This window comes from Camponotus vicinus, unplaced genomic scaffold (genome assembly GCF_025532165.1).
Source record: "Camponotus vicinus isolate PSW18456_S1 unplaced genomic scaffold, iyCamVici1.0 SCAF_2, whole genome shotgun sequence".
Lineage (NCBI taxonomy): Eukaryota > Metazoa > Arthropoda > Insecta > Hymenoptera > Formicidae > Camponotus > Camponotus vicinus.
Window position 1 is genome coordinate 8843083 of NW_028141956.1, and position 18784 is coordinate 8861866.

General features: G+C 34.3%; 3 protein-coding genes across 14 annotated transcripts in view; 2 read left to right on the plus strand and 1 right to left on the minus strand.

The window, feature by feature from the left end:
* Positions 1–18784, plus strand: part of Shaker (potassium voltage-gated channel protein Shaker) — a 115054-nt gene that overhangs the window by 18211 nt on the left and 78059 nt on the right. The window contains exon 1 of one of the 5 annotated variants that reach the window (XM_083092206.1): positions 5928–6469. The exons of 3 other annotated variants lie outside the window; for them this stretch is intronic. In XM_083092206.1, the coding sequence (XP_082948332.1) occupies positions 6387–6469 (83 nt within the window). In that variant the 5' untranslated portion in view covers positions 5928–6386. Of the gene's footprint in view, positions 1–5927; positions 6470–18784 lie in introns of those variants that run through there. One more of the 5 variants, XM_083092205.1, reaches the window with a different exon arrangement.
* On the minus strand, positions 3958–12994 carry LOC145967371 (uncharacterized). 8 transcript variants are annotated; one of them, XM_083092212.1, is made up of 7 exons: positions 10941–11147; positions 10024–10239; positions 9653–9870; positions 8842–8948; positions 8582–8756; positions 7993–8161; positions 3958–4513 (listed from the first exon to the last, which is right to left on the minus strand). In XM_083092212.1, the coding sequence occupies exons 2-4, from the start codon at positions 10043–10045 to the stop codon at positions 8877–8879; spliced, it is 312 nt and encodes a 103-aa protein (XP_082948338.1). In that variant the 5' UTR covers positions 10046–10239; positions 10941–11147; the 3' UTR covers positions 3958–4513; positions 7993–8161; positions 8582–8756; positions 8842–8876. The 8 variants fall into 8 exon arrangements, 7 of the variants coding, with proteins under 7 accessions (XP_082948338.1, XP_082948342.1, XP_082948343.1 ...); XM_083092216.1 differs by lacking the exons at positions 3958–4513; positions 10941–11147 and adding exons at positions 7374–7651; positions 12384–12994; XM_083092217.1 differs by lacking the exon at positions 3958–4513 and adding an exon at positions 7374–7651 and having other exon boundaries at positions 9653–9845; positions 10053–10239.
* LOC145967370 (uncharacterized) lies at positions 12041–16882 on the plus strand. The gene is made up of 2 exons (XM_083092210.1): positions 12041–13978; positions 14926–16882. The coding sequence occupies exons 1-2, from the start codon at positions 13584–13586 to the stop codon at positions 15080–15082; spliced, it is 552 nt and encodes a 183-aa protein (XP_082948336.1). The 5' UTR covers positions 12041–13583; the 3' UTR covers positions 15083–16882.

The following is an 18784-nucleotide window of genomic DNA, read 5'->3' on the forward strand; positions in this document are numbered from 1 at the left end:
ACATAGCACAATCTCTCTCTCTCTCTCTCTCTCTCTCTGTTATTGAAAGAGCATATTTACCTTTAACGATATTTATCCTGAAAATTGAGACAAGTTTTTTTGAAAACAAATCTCTCATATTTCACTTTTCATCTCACATTTTATATTTTGCGCCGACTATCAGATCAACGTTTACCCACCCACGATTAATTAATTCGTTGGCGTTATTATTTGCGCGATACTATGAAATATTTTATTCTTTTATACACGAGAAAGCTCGGCGGGTATTCGGATATCAAAGAGATTACGTTCATTCATGATTTTACGATAAGGATGTGTGTGCCAGTGAGGTTCCATGGGCGCGCGCGCACACTTACACGCTATAAAGCTGACACGCATATGCGTGCAGTGGCTCATCGCGAGAGGGTGTAAAGGTTATTGTTCGCGAGTTGCTGCGTGGATGCAGGGTCGACCGCCTTTTGACAGCGTAGATATTTTCGTAGATATAAATTTTTCATTGTATTAAGATGTTTCTTTGAAAGCTTCAAAGGATATACCAGATGGTCGATTACAAATCAATAAAAATTATTTGCGACATAAGAAATGAGAAAAACAGTTTAAACTTATTAATTATTCACAAGTTATACATTACTATGGAAAATAGAAAAATATCGATTAAAAATAAAACTAAATTTTATCAAAATTTTTTTACTGTTATTAATTATGCCGAAGGTTAAATGTAACATTGGAAAATTTTTGGATAAACATCGAAATTTTCTGTTCCTCAATAGCACCATTGATCGCGAGGGTGCACGTGTTGCACCCTTGCTGTGAGACATGGGTGGAGCCATCTACGCGTTTCTGCGCGAAACAAACAGTTCTTTATACTTGATATGTTTGATAAATTATTTATTTTTCGCCAATCTGCGTTATCTATATCTACTGATATATATCTATATTTATAATATATTACTAATATTATACAAACAAATACTTTACATATAAATGGAAAGAGTTTCAATTTGAATTACGTAGTGCTTATACTTTCTAAGTATCGCGAAAAGAAATTTCGTTTCGAATATCGTTAGCTGCAAGATAGTCGAATATATCTGAAAGTCAATTGCAAGGCTCATCGTAACGATGATGAATTTATGGAACGCGCGCTATGACAACAAAACTGATAATTAATCATGCTATTTTAGCGCATTATTGTACATCATCGATTTAGTCGAAAATTACATTGTCGTTTGCAGTGAATAGAGAAGATGAGATGAAAAATAGCGTCGCCCTTTACAATCATCTCACAACGATTCCCAACCCTTTCTCTTTTGAATTCTCGTTAAGCACCGGCATTCGCAGAAGTTTCCAAACGAGAAGGATCATCGATCTTTCCCGGCTTGCACGCTATTATCTGAACTTGCGAACTTTGCGGTCGTAATTTCGTGGGATAGCGTCTCGGATGCCTCGATCTATAGGATGATAATAATTCATTTTGCCCACTTTTTCTTTCACGATCTTCTTGCGAGGTATTCGCTAATTTTGCGCGCATATTAAAACGACGATGAAACTAGCGAAGTATCTGTCAAATTAACCGATCAGGACTTCCCGCAAAAACCTCCAGTTTTAGCTTTCTAATAATTTATTACAAAAAATGATAGCATTGAAGAAAAAGATTAAACCTTATAATCATTTAAACATGAATTAAAGAGGAATGAAAATTACGTCTTTTTCGAATGATGTTAAATAGACATTTATAATTTATAAGTCTTTGAATGTAAATGTTTTTTATTTTGATTTTCAGTGCTGGAAATTCACTTTCATGAAAATTTACTTTCGTACCATATATGTTTGAAAAACAAGATAATTATTACAAAATAAGGTTAATTTTTAAGTTAATTATATTTTTGCAGATGTGATGTGTGTCATATTTCAAATTCAACCAATTTATTTTTTTTTATTTTTCTGCGTGTCTCGTGACGATGGGGTTGAATTACCAATGTTGGGTGCGCTTAGGTTCACTTTGTTGCAACGGCCAACAGATGGCTGGTCGCAATAGCTCGTTGGCAATATGCACGTGCATCTGCACGCCCTTCGTAGACTCCCACTCTTCGTCCACCAACCCCCGAATCCCATCAGTGGCGTCGGTGACGTCAAGACGCATTGCGACATATCGCGCTACCCCGCTTCGCATCCCCTTTCGGTTCTATTCACATTGAAGGCGCGCTTTTTCGCTCGCACTTGAACCCGCTCTTGCACTCACTTGAGAGATCATGCAATGAATGACCATAATTATACATATTGACCATCTTAGCAACAGCTTTAATTCATTCTCTAATTTTTACCATATCACTCTTTACTGATAAAAATGTTGGCTTTGTTTATTGAAAAGTACTAATGAAGGATATAGTATATATACATAAGATGTCCAATTCAATTTGAGTATCTTATATATCTTACTTGTTTTAATGAAAAAATTTGGAAAATAATACTTGTTTGAGAGGATAAATATTATAATAAGCAAAAATATTTTTAAAATTTTGAAGATTTCAAGGCTATCGATATTTTTTTAAATAGAATTTTATATTTTTATATTTCGCATTATAATAGCTAAGGTAAAAATTAATCCAATAATCTGTGATAATATGATCTTTATGTGATCTTGAAATCCTCACAGAACCTCTTTATCATTTTCTGACTAATGTTAACACATGCAGTTTTAGTACGTTTTTGATAATAAGTAACAAATTGTATTGTTTAATGAAACAGAACAATTGATATGATTTTAATTATAGTGAAGAAGTATAAGAAACTTTGTGCAAGCAATTATATCCTGAGGATATCCTGAGAGAAATTATTCTTCTTGACAAACTTTCAATCAAATTGTTTAATTTTGCGAAACAGATAGTGTTTATTCAGTCAAAAAAGAAAAAAAACGATCGAAGCCTGCTATTGAAGAACAATCAGAAATCGCTGTATTGACTGTGGTAACGAATAATCATCATACAAGTTGTCGACAAATTGAATGTTATTCTGGCACTTTTAAAACTAGTGTGTGAAGAACACTTAAATGTCATAAATATCAACCGTTTTATATTTCTATGTATTAGATATTTCACGTCTTACTTTTTTTGAACATTGCACGAAATATAAAAAAAAACGAATATTTTTTTTATGTTGTTCTATTTATGAATGAAGTTATTTTTGCTAACTAGATATCTCAATACACATAATCTTATTGGATTCTTGACAATTTTAAATGACTTCGACAAATTTGTTCATTAGCATCCGTAAAACATAAATATATGATTTGGTTAAGTTAGGATTTGGTATTCGTAATCACCGCATTATTGAATCATATTTTATTGATGGTATTTTGAGGGCAAAAGTATGCAAAATTTTTAGTTACTATCCGAGTTATCCGAGCTATTAGAGAAATTAATCTTAATTCAAAAAAGCCAGATATGATATCAACATGAAGAATGTCCAGTTTATAATATATTTATAGTGAAATATTAAATATAAAAAACATCTATAATATTGGATCAGATGCGGCGCAAATATTCGATTGCGAACTCCTTGTTCGCCTCATCTAACGCCACTGAAATTTTTTCTGTGTGAGCAACTGTTAAAGTAACTGTTTATATTAATGATATTTTAGAACATTAAAAAATATGAAAGAACGCATTAGATTTGATACGCTAACATTAATCAGAAAATTGTAAAGAAGGCTCAGAGAATCGTTCATTCATTGTCTGTATCATCAAAAACAAGTGAGATAAGGTGCTCAAGTAAATTGGGACACTCTGTATATACAAAATTTTGATTATTTTCTATCGCAATAAAAAATATGAAAATCAACATACCACAAAATATAAATATATATAAAAAATATATATGTAAAATATAGATATAAAATATTAGATGTATAAATTTTTTGAAACTAACATACTTTTATTTCTTTGTTACAGGTAAGTGAAGCTACTAAATTTTATTCGTACGTCAAAACGAGGGTGAGTCGTATATTTCTTTAGCTTTAATATAGATAATGTAAATTTCTCGCATAATTCTTATATAATTTTACCAACGGTTTGCGAAGAAATTTTTTTGTCAATCAACGATATTTGATGATTCTGTTGTACATAAATGCAAATCATAATTTGACAAAGAAGGATCGTTTATAAAGATTTATAAAATCGAGCGTTTGAATTTTGATCTGGAAGGGTCGCATTTTTCGGATAAAATATGATAGAAAGTATCGGTAGGACGCATAGGGGATACAAGCTTTTGCACTGCGATCGATCGCGCCAACTGCATCTGGCTAACGTCATCGTCGCGCACACGTGACCAAATTCTGAGTTTCCTGCACCTAGTGGAAATTGCGGCGGCAATTTCATACTTACGCGTGCGTACGCCGCTCATGCTTCTCGTTGCAGTCTGCATTGCGCCAGTGCGTAAAGTGGACGACTGATCTCGATTATAACGATACAACATCTCTATTGGCTTTCCATATTGAATCTTTTTCGTGATTCAATTCCTATGAATTGAGCGAATTGATTATTTAATCTTGCTAAATTAACGATTTAATAAAAAAGTCATACAAATTAATTTTCGCACAATTAATCTTCCAATTTTATACGCTACAAAGAAACAGGATATAAAATAATTTGCGCGCGAATTTATTTAATATATTTTATTACTTATGAATGTATATGTGCGGGATATGAAATTTTTGCAGACATATTGCGGAAAAGCATTCATACTCTACGCAATATTTTATAGATGTTCGCGAAAGTCGCAAATATACAATAGATACATGAATTTTACGACATGGCGTCGTAAGAAGTCGAGATATTTATAGCGAAAAGATGATGTCGCACGAATACTTTCTTAACCTATTGCAATTTCTGGCGAATAGCCCTGACGTTGTGTGTTTAGCCGTTCCCAGACGAGACATTACCTTCGTTTCCAAAATACACTAACTGTTATTCCGCCCATCATAACACATCCTAAGGAACTATATATACTGACTCACTAATATTTGTCTATGAGCAATCGGACAATTAGATTATTCGAACTAATTTCACTGAATAATTGATTATATAATATTTAAAATTTTTTCGAGCACTTTGTGGATCGAATTGAAGTATTTTCTTGTAGAATATATTGGATATTATAAACGAGAAAATCAAGGTAAATTTAATAACGCAATTAATCCCCCAATCAAGGCATTGTATGTACATAACTTTATTCATAAAATTGATAATTTAATAAAAGTTGCGGTATCACAGCGATAACTATGCGATATTTTTGCAAAAAAAGACTGATATTCCTAGAGTGGCCAATAACTAAGCATTCCAGTCTAAGCTCGTTGTAATATCGAGTTTCCAGTATCCCGTTCTTCGAAATAGATCACTCTGCTGTAAATCAAATTAATTAAATCTCATCGTGATCTGGTGTGCGAAGATGTTACGGTGGATTCCTGTAATTTGAAATATCCTGTTTGGCAGCATAGTCCAGTGTCACTCGAGGTAAATTAAGGGCAGAGGATAGAAATAGACATACGTGTGGGTGGAGAAAACGAGAGCAAGATATGAATGGCAAATTGCGAATTTTGAGTAAGTTAAGTAAGAATCTGAATCGCAAATAATTGATCGATCATTTTAGAAAAGAATATAGTTGATATTATGTATATCTTTCTCTTTACGTCATTTAGACTTTATGTTTGTATAATTGAAGTATCGTTCTGTGCATTTTAAACGGATGTGGAACAATTTTTACACTAAATTAATAAAATTCTTCCCTCTTTAAATAATTAATTCTCATTCTATTAATAATTATCAGCTATCGATAGGCACATTGAGTTTTAACTCCGGCGAGTCGGCGATTCAGAAACGTACTAAGGCTCACGGTATATTTTTAACATCGGGATGCGTCTGTGAAAGTGTCTCCACTAGTAGACCGCTTTTTGGAGAGCATAATCGCGTTTAGTATTGTCGCTCGATGGCGAAGACTCGATCTACATATGTGACGAGGCGATCGATTAAAATTCGTTCTATGCGAAAGAAATCAGTCTACGTTGCCGATGTGATCCGAATTATCGATATATTTAGATGCGAATAAGTTTGTGAAATCTACATTATGATTTGTGAGAGTTTGACAGCTGCTGTGCGTGTGCGGAACGGGAAGTTTCAATTTTCGATTAATCAATGTAATTTATTGGCGATGCAGCTTCGATCCGTGTAATATCTTCCTATTGTAATGATTCTTTTCGATTTATATATGTTGTTTGAGGTGGCTGATGATGAAGATGTCGTGTGCTTAAAGGTCGTGACAATTCACGCCAACGTTTGGTGATTATAAAGATTTCATATAATCCTCCAGAGAGTTAATGATTAGAGATCCACACGATGCACGCCGGTATCAGAGGCACGTTTCTCGGGATGAGGATGTTTCCGCGTCGGAGACGGAAATCGTCCGAGCATGGGGGAAGGTAATGATTGTCTGACGCGAATACTAATTATCCGTTCGAATTGTGGAACACAATCTCAAGTTGTCGCTTCCATGCTATCGACAAATTAGACCGTATTCTGTGGAATAGAACTTGCTTGACAAATGAATATTGTTCGCTCATTTCTATTTGCGCGGAACATAATTTGATATTATAGGAGACAATTTGATTTTGCATTCGATAATAAAAATATCATAGATTTTATGTTTGCGTGCATTCTTCATATAAATTGAAAATATGAAATTTTGTATGGAAGAATCGATTGTAAACATGTTATTATGGGATTAATTGGCGAGTAGGGTGAAATAAAAAATAAAACATGTTAAAATGATGAATAGTTCGCGAAAAGTGTACGTGACATTTTATATTGTTCGATAAACTAAGGAAGGAATATTCCTTTCCTTGCGAAGAGATTGAAAGTTTAATCTATCGTTCAAAACATCGACCTAACCTTTTTTCAATTTAATTCAATGCGCTAAATATTGAATATACATCAAGCTAGTAGCACAAGTTAGGCTGCATTATAATCGAACGTCCGATAAACTCGCTTCTGGCAAACTCGTGCCATCTGACGCAAGCTCGTGGAAGTCGATGAGCAAGCAATTTTTGTCTCTAGGGTGTTTCGAAAATATAGTATCGAAATATTGAAATTTTTTTGTATATTTTTCATATTGATACTGATGATGCATTTTGGGAATAAAAGATTCGAATAGCGGTGAATAGAATGCGATACATTTACAAATGATGTGCGAATAATAGACTCGAGTAGAGCGGAGAGTAGATATATCTGATATATTTGATATGAATTATACGATATTATATATTTTGAACACACACAAATTAAAGATATTGATTTCTTTTTAAATTGATATTATTCTATTGACGTTTCTATTTAAACATTATGCGAATAAATCGTGTCAAATTAGAGAGGTTTTATTCATAGATGAAGGTATTTGTGCACGTTAGACACCACGTCGAAATAGATGAGCAAGATATATTTAGATAGGTCATCGCGTAAATTCATTCACCGCAATTTTCGGCGAGTCGATTTAGTAATAATTCAGCAAGCTACTTTAACGATCAAATTTGTGTATGTCACTCGACTCTTTAAGTATTTTTTCGTTAATGACCTTAATTACATGGATGTAGAATAGACAAAAATTCCTGTGTAAATTAATATTTTTAAATTGGTAAAGAATAATAGATAAATAATATATAAAGAATAAATAAATTTAATAATTATATTTTTGATAAAGAAATATATATATATATAACTAAAAAAATATAGAGTGCCTATACAGTCAATACATATATACATATATATAAATGATAGTAAGAGATTTCGTACAATAAGTTTGATAAGTTTTGATTTCTTCGATTCCAAGAATACGTCAGTATTATTGACTGTATAGGCACTCTATATTTTTTTTAGTTAATCCTTAACTGCTTCGTAATCGATCAGTAATATCGTATGTATATTGAACGGGAACTGTAACAAAAGCTACCTTGAGAAAGGGGGGCAATTGAACTCAACAATATTGACCGAGGTCGTAGATTGCCTGCAGGTAATCGAGATGCTTTTTCCCGCTCTTGTCCACTTTTTCTCTCAACGTGGGTTTGTTCATTTATGTCATATGCTTTCTTGTGATTTATATATATCTTTATTTAAAATATCTGTAATTTTTATATCTATGATTATGTTGAATTAGAGAACGATTAAAATAGAGAAAATGAAAAAAAAAAAAAAGGAAATTGAGATTGTTGGGAAACTGAGCTTTTACTGACGAAAACAGTATTCAATCTCTCTCATATATGTCACATCAATTTTTTTTAATTATTATATATAGACTTCATGACGTTCTATACATTGAGAGAAAAAAATAGTTTTAGTTATCATAAATTATAATTATTTTTGGCGGCAACTATATTTAAAGTCATCATTATTATAAGATTATTATTACCAACATTATAGTAAAGTAATAATTATAAAAAAAGGAATCTCAATTATAATTTTTTTGCTATACAAGTATAGTTTGATATTTTTTCGCAGTGTATAAATTTGATGTCGGCATCAATACATCTCGTGCGCGTCACCTGCGTCACTGTCGATGCATGTCGTGCATATCCGACGACCGTAGTGGAATACTAGGGCAGGATGGATCTAGGGTCGCCGACTCTCGGTCGCGAAGCGTGCGAGTCGCGGTGTACCGCGGAGTGCTGTCCTATAAACGGTCAACCCTCCAAGAGGTTCCGAAGCTTTCTCTTACACCTGCAATGGGTTATAATGCGCCGATCAGTCGAGCACTTTTTCTTTCCTTTCTCTCTTCCCCTTGTGAATCGATATTTAAACCTACTTGCGAGCAATCATTGTAGACAGTAATTATAATAATTATTGTGGATTCAAAAAATCGTAACTCTCTTTGCCGATTTTATTATACAAAGCACTTGAAAATGCGATGATCTAGAAATGTTGAGAATCAATGTTGAGAATCAATGAAAACTAGGATAGGGCAGTATCAATGTAATAATAAAATTATATTCTAATATAAAAAAAAAGAATATATCTTCCTCTTCCTTCTTCCCTTCCTCTCTCTTTCTCTCTCAAGGACTCTGAGATGCATTGAATCAATGAATTTGAAAACAATGTAAAAATATATAAATAAGACTATCTTATTCATTAAATATATTTTATTTAATATAATAGAAAACCTTTGACTTTTTCTGGGAATTTTTCTATCGACTTTATGTTGATCCGACTCGATTATTATTTGGCTCATCGAACTACCATAAATCGAAGGCCATTATCTCATCGGTGGTACCGGCGCGTTCCACTTCCTAAAGCCGAACCTACGTCGGTGTTGACGAGAGTCATTTATGATACGACACGACATTGGCACGCCACGGATATACACGCGAGATCGCGGTAGCGAGTCAGAAAGAAAGGAAGCGAACGCGGCCGACCGGCTGACCAACCACGGATACGCCTTCGGGTGGTTGCCATAAGTCGTGCAGGTCATGCACGACGGGTCAGGAGAGAGAAGTCAGTTATACCGACGCCGTGCTACCATTCGCGTCAGTGATTGGTCGAGTCTGCGGAAACTCTGTTTCGAGAATACCGAAACTCGATTGCTCGTCGCGTAAATATAACGTGCGCGCAAAACTGACCTCGACGAAGGGCCGGAAACTCGCGGGAAAGCTCCGTGGATAGTGCACACGTATCATCTTCGGATAGCTTTTTCCGTCACGTGACGACGGGTGGGTAGATAAAATGATCGGTGTAAGAGTTATAAGTTGTCCGATCTTTGGTATGAATGGTCGATTTGATTGTTCGATGCTAGGATAATTGTCCTTAGAGTGACTAATATAGAAGAAAGTGAAGAAAGCTAAAGTATATGAAAGAGTAAAAAAATAAGAAATTTAGTTTTTTAGGAAATTATATAAAGGGGATTATCATATGAATAGTCGGTTAGAATTTGATTATTTTTAAACGAGAAAACGTATAAGCGACAAAATAGGACATATATGACGAAATTTACTTTTTTTCGTGAAAGAATTCATTTCTCACTTCATTGAACAGCTAATAGTACTCCAAAGCTTTTAAGAGCCTCTCCGGATTGATTATTTGCTTCTGTTTGAAGTTGAGGTAATCTGGCTTGTCGGAATACACCAAAGAGTCCTTGTGGAGCTCATCTCTTTTATCGCTTTGAGTACACTCTAGAAAGTATTTTCTTCTTTCATCGATCACTTATATCCTGAATAGAAATAGAGATAGTTGTTAATTTTCAAACAAATCACAAACAACCCGCAAGAAATTTAGTGATGCAAAATCGCAAAGTTAACGATATTGAATCGTCCTAGTTGTGTAAAAGTTAGTGAGTATTATCTTTTTAAAGTTTATGACCGAACGAAGGTTGATTCGCGAGTTCCACTTACAGAGTAAGTCAACGCGACTTTATAGTACTGAGAATTATACTTATATTTTTTAAGAGCAATAGAAAAACTCTTGTTTAAGAGTTTAGTGTCTATTTTTGCAAATCACACACACACACACACACATCTTGCATTGCATATGTATTTTGTAATCTATTTGTTTAAAAATGTAAGTTTATAAATGTAATTATATAAATAGTTTAATTATGTTGGTTAAAATTGAGTAAATTTTACAATACATATTTTATATATGTTTCAGCTATATTTATAATTATAATTAGTCTTAATTAAGTTGCCATTTCAGTTATATATAGATTATTATACTCGAATATTTTTTATCGTATGATTAATTATCTGGTCAGTTGCTAATCATCTTTCAAAATCACCAAGATTTTATACATTTTCAAAGAGTTTTATATTAACTTATTTATCTTATTTTAAATCACAATCAATTATTATATTATTGAACTATTACGGTGTATTTTTTTATCAATTATAAGAATTGTATATAATATTGCGTTACAGTTTTCTTTCCGAGCAATTTTGTTTTATTCTTGAAATTTTTGTGCGGAACGACGATGCATGATTACATAGAATGTGTCGCGTTTGAATCGAGGTTAGCGTGCCAAGTGAGCCTCGTTTTCTGATATTGACCAGGTAGTCATGGCGTCTTACGGCGCTTCGTTGTACCGCCATCTTGCAATTGTCGACCGAAACGTTCCGGCGATTCTCTTTCTCGCAATAAATCAAAGAAATTTAGATGAAAAAAATGTGACCCTTTGTTTCATAATTTTCATCATATTGCTAGAATGAATGTATATCTCTGTATAAATACTGATAGGTTTTCATGTGTAGCGAAATGGAGAGATTTGAAAGATATAATGATCCTTTAACGGGAAAGTTCAATGGCAAACACAAAGGTCTAGTGCAATTCTGTAGATTAATCGCGTTTATCTTCTGCGTAATCGAATGCAGTGATTGCGGGTGAACTTGGACCGAATAAATTGGCTGACTGCCAACCTTGATTAGCAAACTCCAACCACGTGTTTTACTCGCGTCGTCACCTGCCAGTGGTTGTTCCATGCTAGAAGCTTTTTCTTTCATTTTTGCAGAATTCGTTTTATACAATTGAGCATTCCACTTCATGCTATCTTTATATACAAATTCGATTAGCGTTGTGCTGCCACCCAGCGACTTGCGCTTGGACTAGAATATTTTGGGGTTGATAGCATGAATAATAATAAATCATTATCAATTGAATATTATAATAAATAATTATTTGATACATTATCTTTTATTTTAGTAATATATTCGCTTTTATTTATCAGTTTCTTTTTATTCTATAAGAGAGGAAAAGGAAGAAATTTTAACATTTTTTCACATATTATTTATAAGATTGTTTTAACAAGATTTGAAGATATCGATCATACGTTCAAAATTATTTCCTTCGACGTTAAAAAAAAACTTTTGCATAATTTAATCCCAATGTCTCTTATTGGAACAGGAAAATATAAATAGAAAATTGATGAAAAGATACTTCTTATAATTTGTTTAAAATTTTTTCTTCTTCAAGAGAAAATCTTCTTTTTATCTCGATGTCTCGGTAGTTCCAAATTTAGATTAATCAGAATTTAATGTAATATTTCAGTAATTCCAAATTTAAATTAATTAGAATTTAATGCAAAATGCTCAAGTTAGTACTTACCCAGACAGCACAAAAAGGCTAAAAGATGTCTTAAAGACGTCTGAAAGACTTTAAGACGTCTTTAAGTCGTCTTTTAGATGTCTTTTGGACATGTGTGCTGTCTGGGATTTAATTAGAAGCAACAAAATGAATCCCAAATTTTAAGATATATTTTATTGAGATGCTTATTTTACATCATACTTATTGTTAGCTGCAATAAGTTAATATTGCCTGAGTGAGAGAAAAAACATGAAAAAAAGAAGGAAAGAATTGTTTACGAACCGCATAATGCGTGCGTGGCTGGGAAAAGGTTAATTATCAAGATTGGCACGTCGGTTTACTCGGCATATCTTCTACCAACTAATCGAGGTTATCCCACTGCCCCTGTTTCACTCTGAACATTTCACCCCCGCGACTCTCCTTGACCACCCATACTCGACACTGGCGTCTCGTGGTCTGCGGTGCTGCCACCAATAGCTTCCTTCGAAAATCAGGAACATGGCGCGTGAGGGTGAAGGGGGTAGTGGCAGTTCAGAAGCGAGGACAGCATGTTCACGCGAAGGAATCATATCAATCGTGATATCTGTATTCTTCACAACACTAATCTTTCCCTATTAATCTTTATTTGCATTATGAATTTTTCCGCTATGTTATTCACAATTGTTCATTGGATTGGTTTACCATAATGGCGGACTTATTCACCAACGTGTTTCCATTCGCACAATATGTGAAATTGTAATCGTGGCTTGGTGCTAACAGGATTTTCTTCCGTTCGATTGAACTTTGGTGATACGCCCTGTGCGTCAGTCTCGATTCGCTTCTCACACTAGTCAATCTCCATCTCTTTCGCTCGATGCGCGGTAAGCGTGTCGTCATCACCCACCCTTTCCCAATTTCCGTACCTCGTTACATCGCACCCTGTATAAGTGGTGCTGCCATCGTGCGGCGCGATACAGGGCGTATCACCAGAACAGTGGGACGCGGAGGGTGTTGCGTCGCATCTTTGTCGAGTGAGTCGGCACGATCGCGGGACAGAAGTAGGATCGCGTCCTCAGTATCAGTACACGTTGTCGTGCGCGTCATTTCCCCTCCTGTCACGAGGGTCACTTCTCCCTGGTGCTCCCTTTCCCTTGTCCTTGAGCGCGACTTAACCCCTCCCGGAAATCGGATGAGTGGCGTGTGCGAGTCAGAATAAAGGGAATAGACAATCGCTCAGTAGTGACGCGTGCATGAGGCCGGGGAAGCCGGCGTGCCGGGTTCCGTCCCGGCTACGCGGCGGTAAGTTCTCAGGCCCTTCGTCGCAGTCATTTTCCCTGCGTTCGCAGAGCGCGCCGCGAATCGGTGATCGTAAAGCCGAGAGGAAAAAAGCTGCCAGTTGGCATTTACCGAAGGCGAGCGGAAGGTGCGCGGGATCGTTGGCAGGGGCAGCCACGGAGGTCGGAGAAGTGGAGTCATCGCGGGTGGCGATCATCGCGGGTTTGAATGGGTGGGCCGGGCGCCGGTAGGGTTACCAGGCACGAGCTGAACGCGGTGCCCCAGAGCCACGTCGGTCACGGGGAACGTGTCCTTGGCGAGCCACCAGCATCAGGCTGCCGCTGTCATCCTTCGGAGCGATTGTCATCCGGTGCCGTCCGTTCCTCCGCCCAACTGCCACCCTCGCCGCCGCCGCTTACCTCTTTACATATCGGCAACAACAACGGCACTGTGTGCGCCGTCATCAGCGCTAACAACAACACCACCACCACCACTGCAAAACAGAGTGATAGAAAAGCTAAAAAGGCGGCCGCCATGTCTTCACCGCCGAAACATCGTAGGGGTTTCGACCCCAACGACCCATCGGAATTTCACCGCTTTCGTCGTGTTAAGACGAAGCAGCGGTGAGTGCATTCACCTGTGATATCGATTGTTTTCTCTCGATCCACTGGAAGGCTGACATTGACAATCGGCTGATTATATCATGCCTAGTCCATTCCCTTTCTCATATTCTTTGTCGTTATACATTTCCCTATCTCTTATCACTTTTTGGTCGTGAGTGGAGTTTGTCAGTTTTAATTTTCACTTCCCTCTTTTGATATTTACGTAAGAGTATATTGAGTCAATTTTTGGAAAAAAATTGTTATTTTTAGAATACATAAATCTATAACGAATTTATATCTTCTTGAACATATTTATATTTATATATTTAACATTGAATTGGGTGTGCATATCAATTTTGCATTTTTACGAATGATAATTGCTCTTAAAGTTTAGCTTCAATTTGAATATACAACTTATGTAACTGTTGACTTAAAACTTAACAAAGTAAAAAGTAACATGTGAGATTGGATTCCGCTAGCGAACAGTCCTTCCACGAATGCTGATTCGACTGGGAAATTGTACATGTGACATGGAACGGTCGAGTCGATGTCCTTTCCTTTTTTCGCGCGATCCATCGAGTACTCGTTGCTAAACAGCTAGGCAAAATGCGGTATTTCCACAGTGATATACAGGGGAAAATACGATGATGCGCGTTTGTTGTGACTCACGTGTTTTTTTCGATTCAATATCTTTTTTTACCTGTCTTGATCGATATACTTACCTGTACATTGTCTTCTAGTACAATTATTTTCTCTCTTTCATTTCGCTTAACGAAATTAATCGTGTAACAAGTTCGAAGCGTACAAATTTCGATGGAAAATTCGGAGAACACGATAGATCGCCATGAAGCATGATTAATTATAATTTCTGAATTATTTCGAAATTTCCTCCTCTTTTCATTTTGTGGCGTTTTCTCATCGCCCTTGTCACGCAGCTTCCATTGATGCCGAATGCACAATGTTCACAGAGGCTTTGTATGTCCCACATCGTGTGACCTTCGGCGCCGGACACAGACCTCCCCGAGATCCCCCGACATATCCACCAGCACAAGGCATTATAAAACACACACAAGCTTGCGATGTTCGATGTTGGACCGCTTACTGATTGTACCCCCGCCGCTATAATGCGACGAAAGTACGATCGTTTTGTGATAATAAAATTTATATATTATTACCTGAAAAAAAAAAAAAAATAAATCCAGCGTCCCTCCTGTGATAGTACCTTGTAATATTAGCATGATAATATCAAATTAAGGAGCGATATATAATATAGACTATCAATCCAGTATATAAAATATAAGTAAACCAATGGTGTACATATATGTAATATATATATTACAGAAGCGAGACATATACAAGAAAAATGATAAAGATCATATATATATAATATAAGAGAGATATATAGAAAATTATAAGATAACGCTGGGTACTTCTGATTTATATTGTTTCTTTTCATCCGCACGTCTTTCGTGCGGTTAAAATTGGAAAAAATAAACTAAATATATAATTTATTTATAAAAAGTATGTACTGAGGCATTATAAAATTATCCAGCCAAATTTTAAAATCATTCTTCCTGAGCTTGGAATGCGCTGCCAATGGAATGGAATGGGGAAGCTTGCACCTTGGGCGAAAAAGGCTTTCACGCACTGCCGAGTTATCGATGTTTGGTGCGGTGCTGCGCATTGTGCGCAGCGAACGGCCCATGGAATGCTTTGCTCAGTATATGTATCAACTCCGAAAGAAATTAGCTTCTGCTTGGAAGATTTACAAGGGAAAATAATGGAAAGTAAAATGAGTGCCTACTCTCTTATCGACCCCCTTTCCTTTCTCTTATTTTTTTATTGTTTGCGGAAGCATCTTGCCTCCCCTTATTGAATTTTGTGGTTTGGCTCGTTTATCAGCGTATTTGAAACGCCGATGATTTATTAATTTATCAATTGAAGAGCCAAGTATATGTAAAGGAGCAATATTTCTTATGTGTAAAGGAGCGATTTCTTACAAAGTGTCATATTTTTATCTTGGCTATTTAAGATTTGAACTAAGATTCATATTATATAAAAGTAACATAGTCCCTTTATACGGATTTGCTTCTTCAATTATTGCGATTTTGTCAATTTGAAAGCGTCAGTGGTGCATTATTCGTTTCATACGTTTGCACTGCGAGAAATGCGCATGCATGGTTTCATCGAAGATTTGCACGTGAAATGTGATAGGACGATGTTGATACAAATATTGTAATTCGTTATTTGCACAAGTATACGAATTGTTTAAAAATTAAATGTTAATAATGCGCTGTCATAGGATGTTAATATAATATTGAAGGTTTCAACAACTAATATATTAAAAACTGATATATTAAAAACTGTAAAAAATATATTAACGTCTCTATATTATGCGATTTAAGTGTCATATTAATTTAATCCGTATGAAATCGTGTTGATTAGCAGATATTGTCTTGAAGAAAATATAGACTAATCGTAAAGAACAAGTTATTCTCCGTATACAATTCATTTGTTCATTCATCGAATAATAAAGAGAGTTCTTGTATAAAGAGGAGTACTACGATTGTGTACGATCGATCAAGCATTCTTAACCAACTAGACTTGGATAATTAGATCCCTAGACCGATCGATAAATATGAATGAAAGATTGTTGTTAGACAAAGCAACACTTCTGTTGAGTTTTATTACGTTATTAATAGTAGAGACAACATTTTTCAGACAATATTTTTTCGCAAAACTTGCAAACCAAACTTTTTATTTTTTATGGATTTATTATATATTACTATGGACTTATTATATACTTATTATATACTTATTATATACATTTTTTTATAGAAATAATGATAAAATCATAAAACAAGAAAATATGTAAATTGTGAAACAGGAAAATATATAAATTCTTGTTAGATTATAAAAAATACACATACACACATAATCTATTTTTCTTATAATACTAGTAATAATTTATATATTTTTGTCTCACAATTGCATCAGCAAAAAGAACTGACAAAAATTGAATATTACAATAGAAAACAAAATTTACAATTTATATTTCGCAACTTTACAAGAAAATTGCAACGAAAGCAAATAAGTTTGCTAATATACACGTGTCCGATAGCATTATTCTGAAGCCGCACGAGTTTTCCAAATGTGTTATTCTTTTCAAGATTGTTACAGTTCGCAAGTTATTGAAGTTTGCGCACAAGAGGCGTAAGATCAATGTGAGGACAAAGTCTAATTCGATACTTGATGTTTTAGGGCCACTTCAACCAACTCCGATTAACTCTAATCGTTGATTAAAGGGTTGCCAACATGACAAAATAATTCAGTGTGACCAATTGTATTTCTAACAATATACAGAGAGAAGCCAATATAATTGTAGAAATACAGTATATCGTCAGAAATACAATTGGTCACACTGAATTATTTTGTCATGTTGGCAACCCTTTAATCAACGATTAGAGTTAATCGGAGTTGGTTGAAGTGGCCCTTAATCTAGTAGTTTAATCGGTGATGTTGAATATTTATATTTTGTTTTTTTTTCATGCGCGCAGTCTAATTTTTAGATTTTAATAACATTATTTTATCCGAATTAAATGATTAAAGAAACTTTTTTCACATGTTTTATTTATTTATTCTGTACGTATATGCTTAAGTTCCTCTCTCATTGAATCGTGATTACTTCGCCGAATAAATTTTGTGTCTCGTTCCTTTTAATTGCATCTCACAATCGATTTTATTCTATTTTTTCTTTTTTTATCCTGCTTTTTGATCCTCGCTTAACCTGACGTCGGAGACGTAAATTAAATCTTATACGGGAGTCTTGCGACTTGAATATAGATGAGAGAAATGTGATTACATTTTTTTCGCGATATATATTGCTCTTCTTCATTTTATTTTTATTATTATTAAATTTATTTCTTCTAAAATATATTTCTTTTGTATTAATTTTTTTCATTATTAATGTAATTAATTTTATTATTTATGTAAGTAACCTGTGTAAGTAAATATTATTGTAATTTTAAGCTTTATGGGAATGACTTATTGTATGTATATTTTATGAGAAAATTATATCTTATGAGATGATATTATAACATAATAATTCGCGAATATGTGTTAACATTTACACTATTGGGACGATATCGTCAATTATTTGAAGCATATCTAATACGAGATTAATGCGAAAATCCTGATATTTTGAATGATATTCCGAACGGCAACATATATTTATAATCTCTGAAAATGAGCTTATATATTATAGTACTATTATGTTATAGTACAGAATATCAAATGCTGGTATGACATTGTTATAAATAATTAATTATGAAAACTATTAACTTGTATAAACATATTCAGCAAATAATTGACATGTAATAATCCTTATTAATGATATCATAATTAGATTATAAAATATATTAGGATATGTATAAAGATGTGTGTGTATTTTTTGATAAATTTAAAATTGACTCTTTTTTTGGAGCAGTTCTAAAAGACTGGTTGCAGATTAATAGCTTCCAATTATAATAATATTGTAAATGTTTCATAATTCGAAATTTCTAGCTAGTATCTAAAGTACTTAGAGTTTGTCTTTGTATAAACAGTATACATATATATATATATATATATATATATATATATATATATATAAGTATATAACCATCTCATCGTGACCCTGAACGATTTGGAAAGCCTTTAAACGTTTCTGCTATGCTTTATAAACTATATTGATAGACATGCAGAGCTATCAGCTTTTGAAGCTTTCAGATTTTGAAGTTCTTCAACAATTCTTTTCCAAAAGTCATAAAATATATAAAAAGCAGAGGA